Source organism: Oncorhynchus mykiss, chromosome 16 (assembly GCF_057628025.1).
Source record: "Oncorhynchus mykiss isolate SJ-2025 chromosome 16, ASM5762802v1, whole genome shotgun sequence".
NCBI classification, from domain to species: Eukaryota; Metazoa; Chordata; class Actinopteri; order Salmoniformes; family Salmonidae; genus Oncorhynchus; species Oncorhynchus mykiss.
Window position 1 is genome coordinate 43,427,811 of NC_143037.1, and position 16,115 is coordinate 43,443,925.

The 16,115-nt window shown below is 47.4% G+C and overlaps 1 protein-coding gene across 8 annotated transcripts in view; it reads right to left on the reverse strand.

Annotated features, from left to right (window-relative positions):
• Positions 1-51: 51 nt before the first annotated feature.
• The window catches only part of kmt2d (lysine (K)-specific methyltransferase 2D), a 44,130-nt gene continuing 28,066 nt past the window's right edge, over positions 52-16,115 (reverse strand). For 2 of the 8 annotated variants that reach the window (XM_021565865.3, XM_021565866.3), the window contains exons 35-50: positions 12,773-15,901; positions 12,457-12,600; positions 12,013-12,177; positions 11,569-11,716; positions 11,237-11,318; positions 9,655-9,830; positions 9,339-9,463; positions 8,939-9,086; positions 8,525-8,661; positions 5,609-7,022; positions 5,222-5,358; positions 4,848-4,978; positions 3,703-4,009; positions 3,432-3,505; positions 3,243-3,351; positions 52-3,070 (exon numbers count right to left, since the gene is read on the reverse strand). In XM_021565865.3, the coding sequence (XP_021421540.3) occupies positions 2,978-3,070; positions 3,243-3,351; positions 3,432-3,505; positions 3,703-4,009; positions 4,848-4,978; positions 5,222-5,358; positions 5,609-7,022; positions 8,525-8,661; positions 8,939-9,086; positions 9,339-9,463; positions 9,655-9,830; positions 11,237-11,318; positions 11,569-11,716; positions 12,013-12,177; positions 12,457-12,600; positions 12,773-15,901 (6,519 nt within the window). In that variant the 3' untranslated portion in view covers positions 52-2,977. The remainder of the gene's footprint in view (positions 3,071-3,242; positions 3,352-3,431; positions 3,506-3,702; positions 4,010-4,847; positions 4,979-5,221; positions 5,359-5,608; positions 7,023-8,524; positions 8,662-8,938; positions 9,087-9,338; positions 9,464-9,654; positions 9,831-11,236; positions 11,319-11,568; positions 11,717-12,012; positions 12,178-12,456; positions 12,601-12,772; positions 15,902-16,115) is intronic. The other 6 variants (XM_090202781.1, XM_090202782.1, XM_090202780.1 and 3 more) reach the window with 6 other exon arrangements.

A 16,115-nucleotide genomic window follows, 5' to 3' on the forward strand; every position in this document is an offset into this window, starting at 1 on the left:
CACTTTAGCATGCAAGTCTCAACTCGCATGTTTTATTTAAATGAAAATAAGATTCCAAATTATATTTAAAAATGCATTTTATTTTTCTTTAAAAGAAATAAAAGCAGAGACAAATGGATGGGGGAAGGGGGGGGCTGTATAGAAAACCTCTGTCGTTCTATGTACAATTCAAAATTATATCCATACAAAACATGCCACATACAATAAAAATTATTCATATTCCCTTAAAGTAGCTCAGCTGTACAGATGTAAAACATTTTTAAAAAGTTAGGTAAAAAAAGTTCAACTTTCAGCAAGCTCTTTATTTAATTTAAGATATGCAGAAAACTTAAATTAGATATTCAAACATGATAGAAGGTAGGAAGAAGTTACTTAGGCTAAAATCCAGTGAGCGGCAAAATGTCTAATGGTCTTCCCTTCAAATAAACAGGACAAGAAAAATATATCACTGACTCATACTTTACCAATATCTACCACTTTTAGAGAAGTACTATTGAGTGCAATTTATTCTCAGGTAAGTACTGGGTTAACTTTGAATATTTAGTCATAACATACATCAGACCGAGTAGCCTGTTTTCACAAGGTATACCAACACATTCACTTCTATAGGGAAGATGACACACCAATCATATTTAACTAATATCCTAGCCAGGGAGAAGTTAAAGATTTTCCGTATACTAATGATCAAATTGTGACCAATCAAGGGAGAGAGGTTTTGGTAAAATTGACTAGTAGCATAAATTAAAAGTAAATGAACAAATACATGAACAATTTGACATAAATACACAAATGCTATGCACCCTTCAAGTGATTTCTCATTGTTGTAATAATCTTGACAACTTTCTTTCACTCTTGGCTTCTCATCCAAGTCATTGAAGACCTGACATCTTCACATACCTATTTTAACAAACTGTCTGAAAGCTTATAGCAAAAAATGCTAATAGAAAAACAGGTAAATGCAAAAACACTCCATTTTACATATTTATATATACACACAGCATAATCTTTGATAAAATGATATCCAGTGGTTGATTTCTTTCATCAATTTTATTTCTCTACAATTTTAGATTTTTATTGATTAAAAAGGGGTTGGATAAAGAGTTTGTTGCCCCCCAATAGAATATATATACAGTTTGTACACTTTTGCATTTTTCTTCCGTGAGGTTTTAGGTCAGGGTAGAGGGGACATCACCATGGAGACTTCAGAACTCTCCCCTTTGAAGATCTACTTTGTTATTAATTTCATTTAAAAAAAGAAAAATGCCCTTTTTTTTTTGTTTGTTTTTGACAAGTCTTCCCCTGCCCTTGATTAAAGACTCCAGTATAGAAAAGACCGTACTACCACTAGAAAACCACAACACAGGAATCTTTAGAAACACACCTAGCTGTGGTGTGGTTAGACAGGCAGGGCCAGGCAGAGAAAGACTCACTACAGTAAAAAAGTTTACAACAGTCCACTACATGATATAGAGAGGAAGATGCTAGATTCATGGTTGACGTCATTCGAGAAAATAAAATATAAAAAAATGCAGATGGGATTTCAAGGACTAAAAGGTGGAACACAAACGGGATAGTAGTCTTGCATTATTACCCGCAAGCTTTCTGCTTAACGTGTGACCAGAAGGAATAAAGCAGCAAGCGTACGTTACTTCTCGCACTCATTAGTTGAACTTCGTCTTGCCAAAGACGACTTATTAAATTAGCGCAGTGCTTCGCTTTACGCATTGACGCACCAATCCCTCGCTCGGTCCTCCAGAACGCAAGGTTAGATGTTACTGTGCATTCAGTCAACTAAAAAGCATGATATCTAAATGTGTTATAAATATGCAGAGAAGGGCAACATGAAATCCAGGATGATCAGGAGTCATCTCGTGATACCTGTTAAGCTTGTGATTGATCTTAATGGGATATCTTTAAAAAAAAAACGATCATATAATTTATTCCGTCTGTATAGATAATTAATGAGGAGTAATATTGTTGGCTCATTATTGTAAAATCAGCATAGAATAGAGCAAACCGGCTGCTAGTTTTGAGTTTCCCTGCTTGTCCGAGAAGGCTATATTATTAGCCTAATGAAAACATTCCCACCGACCCCTTTCTTCCCCCTTTTCCACAGTAGCAGTTTTTACACAAAGTAAGCAGTCACTCCCACTAGATCAATGAGGTAGACTGGGGGTCCAACTAACCCACCTTTTATAAACTCCTTGAGTCAGTCAGGCCAGTAAAACCTTTATGTCTGGTGCCTCTAGAGGTCAACTTTTATTGTATCAGACATCTTTCTACTCCCGTCTCCATCAGCGATACATAGTTATTCTATACAGACTCAGAGCCACTGTCTTCAGGATTGTCTAGCTAGCCAATAATATCCACGTTGGGGAGTCAATCTCCACCAATGACAACGGGAGAGTGTCTTTTCCTTAAGGGTTAGGTTAGGAAGAGGGGGAGTGCGGGGGGAGAAGAATAGGATAGGTAAGACCCTAAAAAAAAATGCATTCGTTTGTTCTTAGTACTTAAAATGGCTTCTTTCTTCAAAGCTCTAGGTGAGATCTGTCCTAAGAGAGTATTGATATCACATAGAATCAGAACATTTGGTAGGTTTAGAGGATTGTATTCCAGCCATAGTTATTGAAGGGGGGGCGGTAGGTAGGTAGAGGAAAGAGTTGCTTTTGGCAGAGGACACAGTTCATCCACAAAGAGATTGTCCCACCATTCGGCTGGATGTCAATAGAGGTGGGTTTGTTTGCGTTTAGAATCAGTAATGCTCTTCAAACCTTTGGCTACAGGTGTGAATGCAAACGTCTTCGTCTTATTGATTTGGAGGTTAGATTTCCCTCCTCGTTCGTCAGCTTATGAACTGGGTAAGTAGTTCTAAAGACTATAGGCTTTGGCGCAGCAGGAGTGTTCTGTTCTGGCACCCAGGAGAAAGAAGGGACTCCCCCCTCTCTCTCTCTCCTCCTCTCTATTTTTCCCTGTTCGTTTAGTTCATCCACTTTCGGCAATTCCAGGCTCCGCAGTGGCAAGGGATCTTGTGCTGATCGTCCTCAAAGTCAAACTGATAGTCGTACGTCAGCTAGAAGAAGAGACAGAGAGGGTCAACAACAACACTGCTGTAATATCATTATTACATCAACAGTAGTCACACTGCTTTACTGTAACACAACCAAGACCCCCAAAGAGGCAGTTTAGGGCTTTTAAATCGGTGAAGGAAGCTGTATATTGACCAGGGTTCTCTGTGGTCTCACCTCTTCTCCCTTGGGGATCCGGCGACTGGAGATAATGATGATCTTGTCCTCTTTGTCAAACGTCACCACCTCGGCAACACAGTTGGGGGCACAGGAGTGGTTGACATAGCTAAAGAGGAAAACAGGAGGGTGAGACCGGGACAAACACAATAGGGGAAAAAAAAGAGAAAGTACACTTCCAACACCTACCGAGCTGGGCCGCCAGTCAGAGTGGCATCGATCACATGCTCGTTGTTGGTGCGGAACATGTAGATCCCACGGTTCTAGAAGAAAACAAGCAGGAAGAGAGCTCATTCTAAAACACTCCAATCCACTGACACTGACTATGAACAAATATTACAACCTATATCGGTATTTTCACCCTTTGGTTAAGTTGTGAAAAATCAACAATTCAAATCACAGTTATGCCTGGAGGGGAACTAAACAGACAAAAGACTGTTACTACTCGAGATCCACCCACCTGTTCCTCGTAGATCTTCTCGCGGCGGTTGGCCACCTCGTTGCGGATGATGGTTCCTATATACTCGATGACCATGGTGTGTTTGTCCAGGTCCTTGGCAGCGTATAGCCCCAGGCCCTGGATCTGGGACCGGGCCAGGTAGACGTTGTTCTTCCACTCGGTCTTCAGGCGCCGGTACTGGGAGGACTTGGAGTGGACAAACTGCTTGCTGTAGGGGGTGTTGATCTCGCCGGTGAAGGTGCTCTGGTAGGCCTTGGACATGGACGTACTGTTCAGGGTGTGAGGCCTAAGAGAGAGAGACACAGAACTAGATCAGAGTCAGTCTGCACAGTCATCATGTCATTCAGTTTAGAAATGTTTCAGTGTCACTCCTCATTAGAACATTCAATGAAACACATTTTTTAAAAACTTCTTTTTTTATAGGACATTTAGGTCAACAGTGAGGGAGAGCACCCTCATTATTGTGTATAATGCATGGAACACACTTTTTGACCTATCAGAATGGGCCCGAACTAACAACTTTATAAACAACTACTAACAGACCACACAGATAGTTTCTCTACACCACTTATCTATTTCAAATGGGATGCTGGTGTCTGAGTAAAATAAATATTTTAGGATGTTTATTTTTTTGGTGGTGGATAAAAACTACTCCAGTCTGAACTTACACTACTAAAGCCAGATAGAATGTGTGTAGAAATGATAATGAACATTTTGGAAAAAACAATTTCTTCAATTATCTAGAATTTTCTATATAGAGCTATTAGCAGCAGATTTGGTTGATGTTGGGGTCCCAAACCAGTCAGCTAACTAAAATTTGTCATCAAGAATACAGGCAAAATGGATTATTTACTATCAATAGCATTCAAAGAAGTTGCTGCTTCCCAGTTGGCCATTTTGGCCCCCAAAAAATTGCGACTGAGACAATCTGGTTTTATTTGGGTCCCGAGTGCAAAACCAGCTGACAACCACTGCTTATCGATATCTAGATCACCTATATCTTCTATAACTATAAATCTATTTGGAAGACTATACTGCAGTCTTACCTCTTGCCGTGTGTGAGGATCTTGATCAGACTAAAGTTAATCGCTACAGCATATTATCATTCTATGTCGTCTACATGGAGGACTATACTGCAGTCTTACCTCTTGCAGTGTGTGAGGATCTTGGGCTCGGAGCGGGCGCAGCCGGTGGGGTTGATCATGAGCGGCAGCTCCATCAGAGGGTGGCGACCGTATCGGAACACATAGTCCTGGCAGCTCTCCACTCCAGGCAACTAATAACGTAACACACAGGATGTTAGTGAAGTCAAGGATGAAAAAGCATGATCCAAACCTCCGATGGCACCCTATTCCCTCTGCGGTGCACTCCTTTTAACCAGAGCTGTAGTGCAAAGTAGGGCACCGAATGGGCAATAGTGTGTGTTATTGGAGACACAGGACTTGGTGTCATGGAAGCAATGAGAGCAGAGGAGGGAAAAGCCAAATGGCGATTCTGATTTCGGGAAAGGACTTCTTACCGACTCAGTGATGCGCAGAACGGCGTGGACCGTGAGGCCGTACATGTCCTCTCCCTTCACATGGTCAGTGAAAAGCTTCAGCATGGCAGACTCTTCTCTCAGCTTAGCTACAGACTTAACCACTCTGTCCCAGATACCTAGAGGGAAGGCAGAAAAACACAGGACATGGTCACAGACCAGATTAGTAAATTGCAGCGATGGAGTCAATTCCATTTTAATTACGGACATGGCTGTGTTGCAATGGTGCAATTACCCCAAAAAATGGAAACTCAATTCCAAATCAATGGCAATTTAGACAAATGAACCCAAACTGTGGTCAGTTCTGTGATTGGACATTTCAACAGAGGCAGCCTGAGCAGGCTCTGGGTGTGGGGACAGAGAACGTACCTTCTGGGCTGGTGTCGCGGTAGTGCAGGTCCTCCTGTCCATGCTCCAGCACCCGTACCTCGAACAGCGGCCTTCCCTCCGTCTCGCTGATACGACAACGATACCGACACCGGCGGTTAGGCACCCGCGTGCTCCAGTAGATCCTGGTAGCCTCGTAGCCCACGGGGAAGATGGCGGTCGGGGAGTGGAAGGCTTGCATCTGAGACGGCAGCAGCTGGCCCACGGCGTGGAAGATGAGGCCGCCTACGCGGAACAGGTGGATGCGGTCGCCGCGTTGTAAGATGCTGGCGATCTGCTTGACCTCGTCTCTCTCGATGTAGACCCGGCGGAACACGGAGAAGCCCGTCAGCTCCTCCTCGCTGGGCCCTTTCAGTTTGTGTTGGGTGCACAGCATGGTCTTGTCCCTGAAGAACATGCAGCGGGCCTGGATGCCGCAGGCGAAGTGGTAGACGTTGGGGCAGCGCAGGCGGTTGCAGCTGTTGGTGGCGCCCGTCTTCTGGCAGCAGGCACAGCGGGTGCGGAGCCCGCGCCTCAACGCCATTTCGACGTTCATCAGCGCGCCTCCCTGCGTCTCGTACACCTCCGTGCTCCACAGGGCGCAGTTGAGATGAACCCACAGGTCCACGTCGATGTTGAGGAGCCTGGCGGGGCCGTCCGTGGCGCCGTCGCCCTCCTCGTGGCAGAAGCAGCACTTGCGTTTGTCCCGGGGCAGCTTGTCAGGTCTCAGGGTGATGCGGAGACGCTCCATGAGCTCTGAGACCCCGCGGCTGCTCTCCTTCTTGGAACCTCCTTTACGGATGGTGATGACGATCTGGAGACGCTTCCAGCGGAGGCCCTTCCACTTCTTCACCTTGGGCCGGACCACCATCTCCTCAGGGTCGGGGGAGAGGGGCCTGCTGCGGTGCTTCACCTTGGGGGAGGTGGGGGTGTCCTGGGGATGGGGGGCTTGCTGGTCAGCCGTCGTGGCATCATAGTCCGCCTGAGCAGCAGGAGCCTCAGCATCAGCAGAGTCAAGAACAGGAGCCTTAGTGTCAGCACCAGGGTCAGAGTCGGGGACAAGGACAGGGTCAGGAGGGGGAAGGATGGCCTCCTCAGCCTCAGTTTCTGTTTTGATCTGAACAGTGGCAGGCTCCGTTTTGACCTGAACGGTGGTCTGAGCAGGGCTGGAGGGAACTTGAAAGGGAAAGGCTAGCTGAGAGGGAAAGGCTAGCTGAGAGGGGGAGGCTGGCTGGGAGGGGGAGGCTGGCTGTGTGGGAGGCTCAGGTTCACTAGGAGGAGGAGGAGCAGGAGGAGGAGAGGGAGAGGAGGGTGGGGAATCCTGGACAGGGATGACGGGGAGATGGCGGACATCCAGGTCAGACACGTTGGTTGTGTAACAGTGCTGAACCGGTTTGTCCTCCTGTTCGGGGAACTCCTGAGAGAGAAATTAACAAGTTGAAGAATCTCCTGACATTTGACAAAAAAGGCCATGTGCAAAGGTCTGTAGCTAACCTGACTAATGTATATGATTTATATAGCTCCATTTCCAGAGACTCAAAGCAATCTGTGTGTGTAAATTAAGTATGTCTATTGGGGAACACTATATGCAGGCACCTGATTTGAGCCATAAGGGAGATTAGGCATCTACCACCCGACTACCACCATCAGATTACAAGGGGACGGCCATGATCTATGACATAGCCAATGGATATATAGCACAACCCCCCCCCCCCATCTCAAAATCAAATGGTTTTGACCGTTTGGAAGTTTTTAAGTCAGCTTCTTTTTCCTCTTCCTGCTTTGGCTGGTCCGTGCACCTTGCAAAAGTGATTCCTTGTTATGAAATGATCAACGTTACTCTGAAAATGACCACATATACTGACTTATGGTAGAACCTGAAACAATCCAAATAAAAAGACTCCGTAAGCCCGGTTCAGCAGGTGTAGCCAGATGAGTTGTGTCTCCGGTAGCTTCCTTTTATTCCGGTAAAACACACATTTTCAACAGCGCATAGATAATAACCTAGCAAACGACATAGGTTGTCACTCAACGAATAAAGCCTAATGTCGCGCAAGCCATTTTAGCACTTGAACGCTGAAGGTGCAGCGCAGATCAGGAACAGGCTGAAGCTGCGCACAGTGCACAAATTGACTAGGCTACGGATGTCCCTAGGGTGATTCAGCATGCAAAATGACTTGTAGATCTATGACTGCAAACACAGTTACATGCTTAGTTTGACACGGAAGGGCGACGTATCAGTTGTCACAAAATATTAGGTATTTTCAGAAGGTAGAAAGTAATGAGCAAAAAAAATGTATTGACGATTCGGAATGTTTTCAATCAAAATGTCTTTTGACTGATGCATGCTACATTCAGATTGGTTTGGGGTCCGCCAATCAATACAGTCCCATCTTAAACATTTGAATCGGGGACAAATCCGTATCGGTGAATTGTTACACCCCTAATAAATATATAGGGTTGTATCATAGGGAGACTGTACAGCAGGCCTCCAAACAAACATCTTACCCTGGTGGCACTGGTGCAATAAAGTCCAGCCCATGATTTGATCGCACACCAATTTTTTTCCCCCCACGGGCATCACGCAATATACCTTTTTTGTGTGTGTGTGTAATGAGCTCAATAAAGTCATTCACAGTGCTTTATTAGGAGCTGCATGTAGTACACTACTGATATGGCATTCAGTAAATACGTTGTTTCATTTAACATGTCCCAAGCAAGAAAGCATGATTCAACATATTTTGATGTTCAACCTAATCCATTGATTGCCATACATTTCGGGTTTGGCAGTCTGGAGCAATGCTGTTCAGGGATGTTTTGGCTGAGGAACAGGCCTGTCTATTGGAGGAATATCAGAGAAGGAACTTTCAGATTAATAAGGGATATTCACATCCCTGAATGAGAGAGAATGTGGCCTACCTGTTTGATGAGTGAGAGGATGTCCACCTGTTTCTTCAGAGTGCAGCCTGGCAGAGAAACATCAAACTGTCTGAGCCACTCTGCGTCCTGGCTAGCTGAACTACCATCTGTACCACCAGCCTTCACACACAGAGCACCTGAAGGGAGAGTTTGCTAATTAGATGATTGGTTTCTTCAATATATCTGACCATTTTCTTTCCTGTTTCGCCAATTATTTTTATCTAGCTAAGAATTTAAGATGGAAGGGGGGGGGGGGGGGGGGGGGTCAACCTAGAGAAACATTAAGCTTAGGCATAAATCTAGGATCAGCTTATCCTCTTCCCTAAATCTTAAGTTTCTGGTTAAATCCATATTTAGTAGGTAGCTACATTCTATTTGGGACTTGACTGTGAGGAGAAATGTAATAGAAATCACCTGTCGGTCCAGTACCTGGTTGTTCGGGGCTTTTCCCTGGTCCTGAGGCTCCTGCTCTGCTCGGGCTGGGAGAGAAAGCCACCTCATAGGAACCAGGCATCCGCATGTGGAGGAGCTGAGCCACAGCCACCATTACATGGTTCAGATTCTGGAGAAGTACCAACCCACCCATCCATCAAGATCATAACTAGCCAAATTGTTGTCGTTTTATTTCACAACAGACAGTTCATGGTTTAGTTCAGATAGGAGGTAGCCTGGTCCCGTATCGGTTTCAACCCATATCTGTATAGACAGCACAAACTGATCTGAGACCAGGCTAGACAGGAGATGGGTTGAAGTGAAAATGATAGGGGGTCAGAAAAGGGGTGTAGAGGGACAGAAGAGGATTAAGCTCAGTAACCTTGGCTGCAGCGGAGGTCAGTGTGAAGGTCACAGCCACCTCGTTGCTCTTGGCTTTGTCCCAGGGGTTGGTTGTAGACGCCAACTTGTCGGCCGCTGCTTCAAACAGCTTGTTCTCTGGAAACACTGGACAAGGGGAAGAAAAAATATATATAACGTGGACTGGCAAGTCCAATTATGTGTTTTGTGCTTGCATTTTGAAATATTTTAGCAATTTAGCAATGCTCTTAGACACTCAAGAGCAACTTACAATAAGTGCATTGTCAATAAGTGGCCTATATTATTTATGACAACAGAAGCTTGTGTAGTGGACCTACCTGGGATGGCAGTGCGGGGGATGAGTGGTATGATAGGGGATATGGTTCTCTCCGTCTCCTCCTCTTTGGGTTCTCGGAGGCGAGGGAAGCGTGGCGCCTCGTCGCCTAGGTCACTCTCAGGAGAGGACGCTGGGACGATACTGTCTGGAGCGTCGCTGTCCTCGTCACTCTCCATCCTGAAAGATATAAGTAAGGTAACGTTCGCAATCAACTACTCATTATTATCGGAGTAGTTCTTTCAGTATAGAGAGCAAAACATATGCTCTCCATCCTGGAAAACACGGTCGGTCAAGGCCACACTGTGTATGGGACGGGCGGGTACTATATACGCCAGAGGCAGCTACTCCGGAGAGAAAGAGAACGGTTCTCCTCAAACTATTGAGGAAAAGCTCAAAACAGTGACAACAATGTGATCCCAAGGGGGGAAGAGAAGAAAAAAAGGAGCCACCGACAAGCGCTGGTCAGACAAATGTAAATGCCATCATCCCATTTGGCAGTGCCCGTCTTTACTGCATCAAATCAATGTAAAGAAGCTAGCTAAGATAGCCAGACGTTCGCTAGCCAGCTAGCTAGGCTAGTCGAGGCTATTTCACTGCGCTCCCCATCCTCGTCCACAACAACTCCATTCAGATTAAACAGCAGCCCACCTGTCAGTTGCTTGTTGTAGCCGACACATTTAGAGAACTTAATTGTGTCATTTGTATTCCATTTCGCATTGATAAGAGAGCTCCCACTTCACGTTGCTACACATGGAGCCACTGACTGTAGTGCCAACAAACCACACGCTTGAAACCGGAGTAGGCGATAAGGGATGTCATTTTATGGGGACGTCATAAAGTCAAAAGTCGATTTTTATTAAATGAAGGATTTCAAATGCCATGGCATATCCTTGTGTGTAGCAACGTCACAGATCATTTTATTTAACTGATACAACGGCCTATTTTAACAATGAAAAGGCTATGAATTTCTTTCAACAAATGAAATGAATGCTCACGCAAGTATTTCGAATACGAACGTCCTTTTGACTGACTGTGCCCATCCCTAACACAGGATTAGGACAGGTGACGTGACATATACCACCAGGGCCTAAAATTAACACCCCGCCACCCGCCAGATGTGGGTCGATTTTGGCATTGGCGGGTAAAGGTGTCAGGGCTCTCCAAGGTGTCAGCATTTCACTCGCATTTGTGAATACAAATAGGTCAAGTATGACCACCTACAAAGCTAAATAAGTGCTGCATTGGCTGTTTCTTGTTTGATAGCTGGCAAATTCATCACAAAGTTAAAGACCTACAAATCCTATAGCCTATCCCACCTCGCGCTGCAACACTGTTTGGCTGGCATAAAAGTTGGTCTAATTTACTTTAAACAAAAGTCTACTAAAGTAAGACTTTGTCCTTGTGTTTCGGTTCACAAGCTAGGTTGTTTTATCAATGTTTGAGTTTCAACTGTCAGGGAAGAGAAGATGACAGGGCTACTAGTCAGACTCAATCTCACAGGCACAAACATGACAGCCACATTACCACGGTAACCTCCCGCCCTTAAAAAGGACAGGTGAACATTTAGGCCCTGCATATCATACCTGATGTCCTCGTTCTGGTTGTGAGGAGGGGTGGGGAGCGCTGCAAGTATATCCATACTCTTCACCTCCTCAGTGACAGAATCTGCAGACACATTGAAGCGAGAGATGCCATTAACAGACTGTTCAGCTGCTCATCAAATCTGATTGCACTGTACAAAACACTGTACATTCAAGCCGGATAGGAACAAAGACCATGAAATTACTAAGGGGTTTTGGATGACAAAACATACAGGCTTGGAAGTGAGACGAAGTGAGTCTTTATTTAAAAGAACGACCTTAAAAACACAAAATAGCTTTATTTCCATTTATTTTTTATAAAAACCTTGTCTTACCCATAGTGTCCTCTGTGGTCTCGGTCTCCTTCTGTACCTCAGTCAGCTCCTCCACAGCAGTCGTCCCATTGAGCATCTTGTGCTGTACCGAGGGGGGTGGTGTGGGGGGCAGGGAGGACGGGGGTGTTGGTGGATTACTGAGGTTACTCTAAGGATACAGGGTGCCGTGGTTAAACATTGGACAGTGGGATAATTGAGAGCAATAAAAGTGATTGTTGTTATAGAATAACGATAATCATTTAAACTTCTATAGCACTTTTCATAACAGAAAGAAAGCGCTTCAAAAGCTACAAATATGAACATCTTGTTAAAACTACTGGGAGGGTGAATACACATAAATAAAAGATGAGAACATAGAGACACTGTTACTCCTGCATCAAGAACAATATGCAGCTGGAAATCTGGACGACCACAGTAAGTCTACGCTGTACACAAGACAGTTACCTTGGTGAGAAGCTGAGAGTAGTAGTCCGGGATGTTGTCCAGTACTGCATTTCCAAAGGAGCCCTTGAGCTGGGCCTTGCCGTCGGCTGGGCTGCTGCCGAAGGGGGCGAACAGGTCCAGACTGGCAGTGATGGAGGGCTCCATCAGGGGAAGGAGAGAAAGGCCCTGGATGAAAATAATGAGAACATTGTTTTTTGAACACAAGTTTTTGTCACCAACATTTTTTTAAAAAAAGACAAATTAGGTATTACTGTAAAAAGTGACATCCTACAAAATATGCACTGCATTTGTTAAAGCGTTGTTTTTTTTAAATATCAAAGTTAGCAAATAATACAGCATACACTAAAATCAACACCCTTTCGTTCAATTAAAATGTCCCACTACGTTTCGGTGAGAAAAGGTCTGGTATTCATTCACCAAGCCTCGGAGGTCACCTCCTCTTACCTGTTTCAGTTGTTTCATCAGGGCTTCAGTGCTCTTCCCAACCTCCTCTTTCTTCTTCTTACGGGACTGGGGTGCTCGTTCTCCAGGCTTGTTGGTGCGCTTTACCTTGGCAACAGGAGCCCTCTTTGTGATGGACTGCAGATCCTGTGATGAGGACCAACAAAAGCAATGAAGCAAGGAATTGCACCATAGCCCCCATTTGAGAGGACTAGTACCATCAAAATATGACAAGCTATGTAGATTTCTATGACTAGTACCTTCTTACTACCTTGCAAAAACAAGAACAGTCATAACGGATAGGATATATCTGACTCACCTCCATGTTGCGTGGAGTCCCCTGTAGTTTCTGCTCCAGCATGGCCAGCTTGCTGTTGATGTGTCCGTTGATCTCATTGTGGATGCCGTCAGATGGCCTCTGAGCTGCCAGCTGCAGGTTCTTGGTCCTCAGGAGCTTCTGCAGCAGCTGTTGTCCTGTCTCAGTCCTGGGGAGGTGGGCTCCGGGGTCCCCTCCTGGTCCAGGACCAGTGTTACCAAATCCTCCAACCGGCTCCCCAGTCACCTCCCTCTTGATGGCCCCGGAGTGAGGACCACCACCACCTTCTCCATCACAAGTCACCTCTCTGGGCTCCTGTTTGATGTTCTGTAGGGTCATTTTACACAGAGCACCCTCTCTGGAGCCTGGTGGAGATTGAGGACCACCCTGGCTCTCTGAGCCCTGTTGTGGATGCTGCTGGCCCTGCTGTCCACTCTCACCCTTCTGAGGCGAAGGCCCGTTCGGAGGGACTTGGCTATGGTTTGGGTCGCCACTTCCCACCTTAAGCCCAGGGTAGTCCAGGGGACTCTTGGATGCTCCAGGTGACCTGAGAGGAGACGCCTTGATCTGACTGTAAGGACTACCTTTCCCAGCTGCCCCGTCAGTTACAGACGGAGAGGCAACGTGGGTGGAGTGCGGCGTTCCTGGGGTAGCTGGGCTCATGCCTGCTTCCTGTTTCTGCACTGAGGATCCTCCAGGGGAGCCTGCGTGGGAGGGAGATCCCTGGAAGCGTTGTTGAGCCATGTGGATCTGTGGTTGTTGCTGGTGTTGCATGACTTGGTTGGGTTGACGCATTCCCATCGCCTGTGCCATGGCGTGGCGCTGTGGGTCACCAGGGGAGTTGGCCAAGGGTTGGCGGGGAGACATGGGCCTTATGAGGCGGCCCTGGGGGGGCCCACCACGTATCTGCCCCATGGGGGAGCGAGCCATGGGTACCTGGCCTCTCATCATCTGGTGTTGCTGGGCCTGTTGTTGCTGTATCATCATCTGCTGCTGTTGGACACTCAGTGCGTACTGAGGCGAGGCTCCTGGCTGCTGCTGTTGGACTACTGGTCCTGTGATCCCTTGCTGCTGCATCTGAGGAGTCACCACGCCCGGCGGTTGGCCGGGGCCCATCATTCCTGGTTGTTGCGGGGAGCCCACTCCACCTGGTTTCCCAAGAGTTCCTCCATAGTGCATCTGCTGCTGCTGGGCTTCCAGACCGCCAGGCATCCTCTGGACCTGTCCCACCTGCTGCCCCGGTCCTAGTGGCCCCTGGGGCCTCATCTGGCCTGGCTGTCCTTGACCCACCTGGAGCCTCAGCATCTGGCCCTGTTGTTGTTGCTGCTGCTGCTGCTGCTGCTGCTGTTGGAGCTGGCGCTGTTGGATCATGGCCTGGATGTGCTGTATCTGCTGGTTGGGGGTGAGGTGTCGGAGCTGGGGGTTCTGGGCTATGATAGTCTGGATGTTGACTGGGGTGCGTATCTGACCAGGTGGACCCCCAGGCCTCTGGCCAGGCATCATGCCCTGCTGCTGGGCTCTAAGCATGCCCATCATGGCCTGCTGCTTCTGCTGCTGGGCCATGAGGGCCTGTTGCTGGGGACTAGGGTGGCCTGGCATACCAGGGACGGGCTGAGGCTGACCAGGGTGGTTCTGTTGACCCATCACATTTTGCATCTGGCCCATATTGTCATGTTGTTGTCTAATGGGGTCTTGGGCTTGCTGCATAAGATTCTGTTGTTGTTGTTGCTGTTGCTGTTGTTGTTGGGCCATGTAACACATCTGCTGTCCTTCCTGCTTGACAGTAACCAAACCAGACTTTGAGGGATCAGCATTGAGGGAACTCTGTCGCTGTAGAGAGAGTTGCTGTTGAAGCTGCTGTTGCTGCTGTGATTGCTGCTGTTGTATTTGGGGGTGCATGCCAGCCTGTTGGTAACCTGCTTGCTGTTGATGTCCAGCTTGAGCATTTTGAGGAGGTTGTTGTGGTGCCTGTTGCTGCTGCTGGGCCATGTATTGCTGCTGTTGTTGTTGTCCCACTACCGCCTGTTGCTCTCCAGAAGCCCCTGGTTGAGTCATCTGGCCAGGGGTTAAAGGTCCAGGTCCACCCTGCTGTGGAGGTGTCCTGGAGCTAGGACTAAGGATTCCACTCTCCCCCTGCTGCAGCCCCTCAGTTGGTTGCGGGGTGACCCGTGTGCTCCCCCCTGCTGAAGCGGGAGAAGATCCCATCTGACCTGGGGTAGCAGGTTGAGAGAGTCCTCCCTGGGAGTCGTGAGACTGGTTGGGTTGGCTGATGAAGCCCTGTGGTGGTGGTTGCCTGAGCTGTTGTTGTGCCACTTGCTGCTGCTGTAGCTTCTGTTGCGCCAACATGCGCTGGGCCAGGATTTGTTGTTGTTGAGGTGTGAGCTGGGCCTGGCCGGGTCCTCTGAGTCCATGGTGCTGAGGGGGTCCCACTACTCCCTGCTGGCCCATTAGGACCTGAGGCCTCTGTTGCTGCTGTATGCCTGGCTGGGCCCCCATCATGCCTGGCTGAGCAACCATCATGCCTGGAGGCTGGTTCATAGGCTGCCCTCCCATCAGGGTCTGAGCTGGCTGGGCCACAGCCTGCCCTGGTACCATACCCTGGGGCACCATGGCCTGGTTGGGCATAATTCCCTGTTGGAGGTTTGGTTGTTGTTGACTAATCAGAGAGTTACCCATGACGCTTGGCTGTGGCAACATACCTGATTGGACACCTGGATGTGGCATGGGTTGCTGGCCTTGCATCATCGCCTGTTGTTGCTGCTGCTGTTGTAGTTTCTGGATCATCTGCATCCTGTGTTGTCTCTCCTGGAGAAGTCTTTGGTCTGCCCCTTGGACTCCTCCTGGACCCTGGGGGAAGAACCCTGCAGGAGGACCACCAGGAGGACCAGGGGATCTGACTCCCAGAGCTCCAGGGTGCTGGCCTCCTCCTAGGAAAGGCTGCCCCTGTGGGGGAATTCTGACGGGCATACCTCCTTGCTGACCCATCATCATCTGCCCGGGCATCTTGGAGAGCAAGTGGGTCCCCTGGGTGGAGGGCCCTGGGGCCAGGAGACTAGAGCCCTGCTGGTGCTGCTGCTGCTTGCTCCTGTACTCTGCAATCAGGTTGGTGTGTTCCTTCTGCTGCTTTCGCACCTGAAACACAACAAGAGATGTGTTAACAGGAGCCAATATTAAAGTAACTGTCCAGTGTTTCCAGATTTCTATAAAATATGACTTAGAATTAGAAATATGGGTGAAATAGTTTTCCTTACAAAAATTGATAATTATGTTAAAGGAAAATGTCACAATTCTGCAAATTCATATTTATTATCTACAGCACCACCCCAACCCAACCTCAACATAAGTG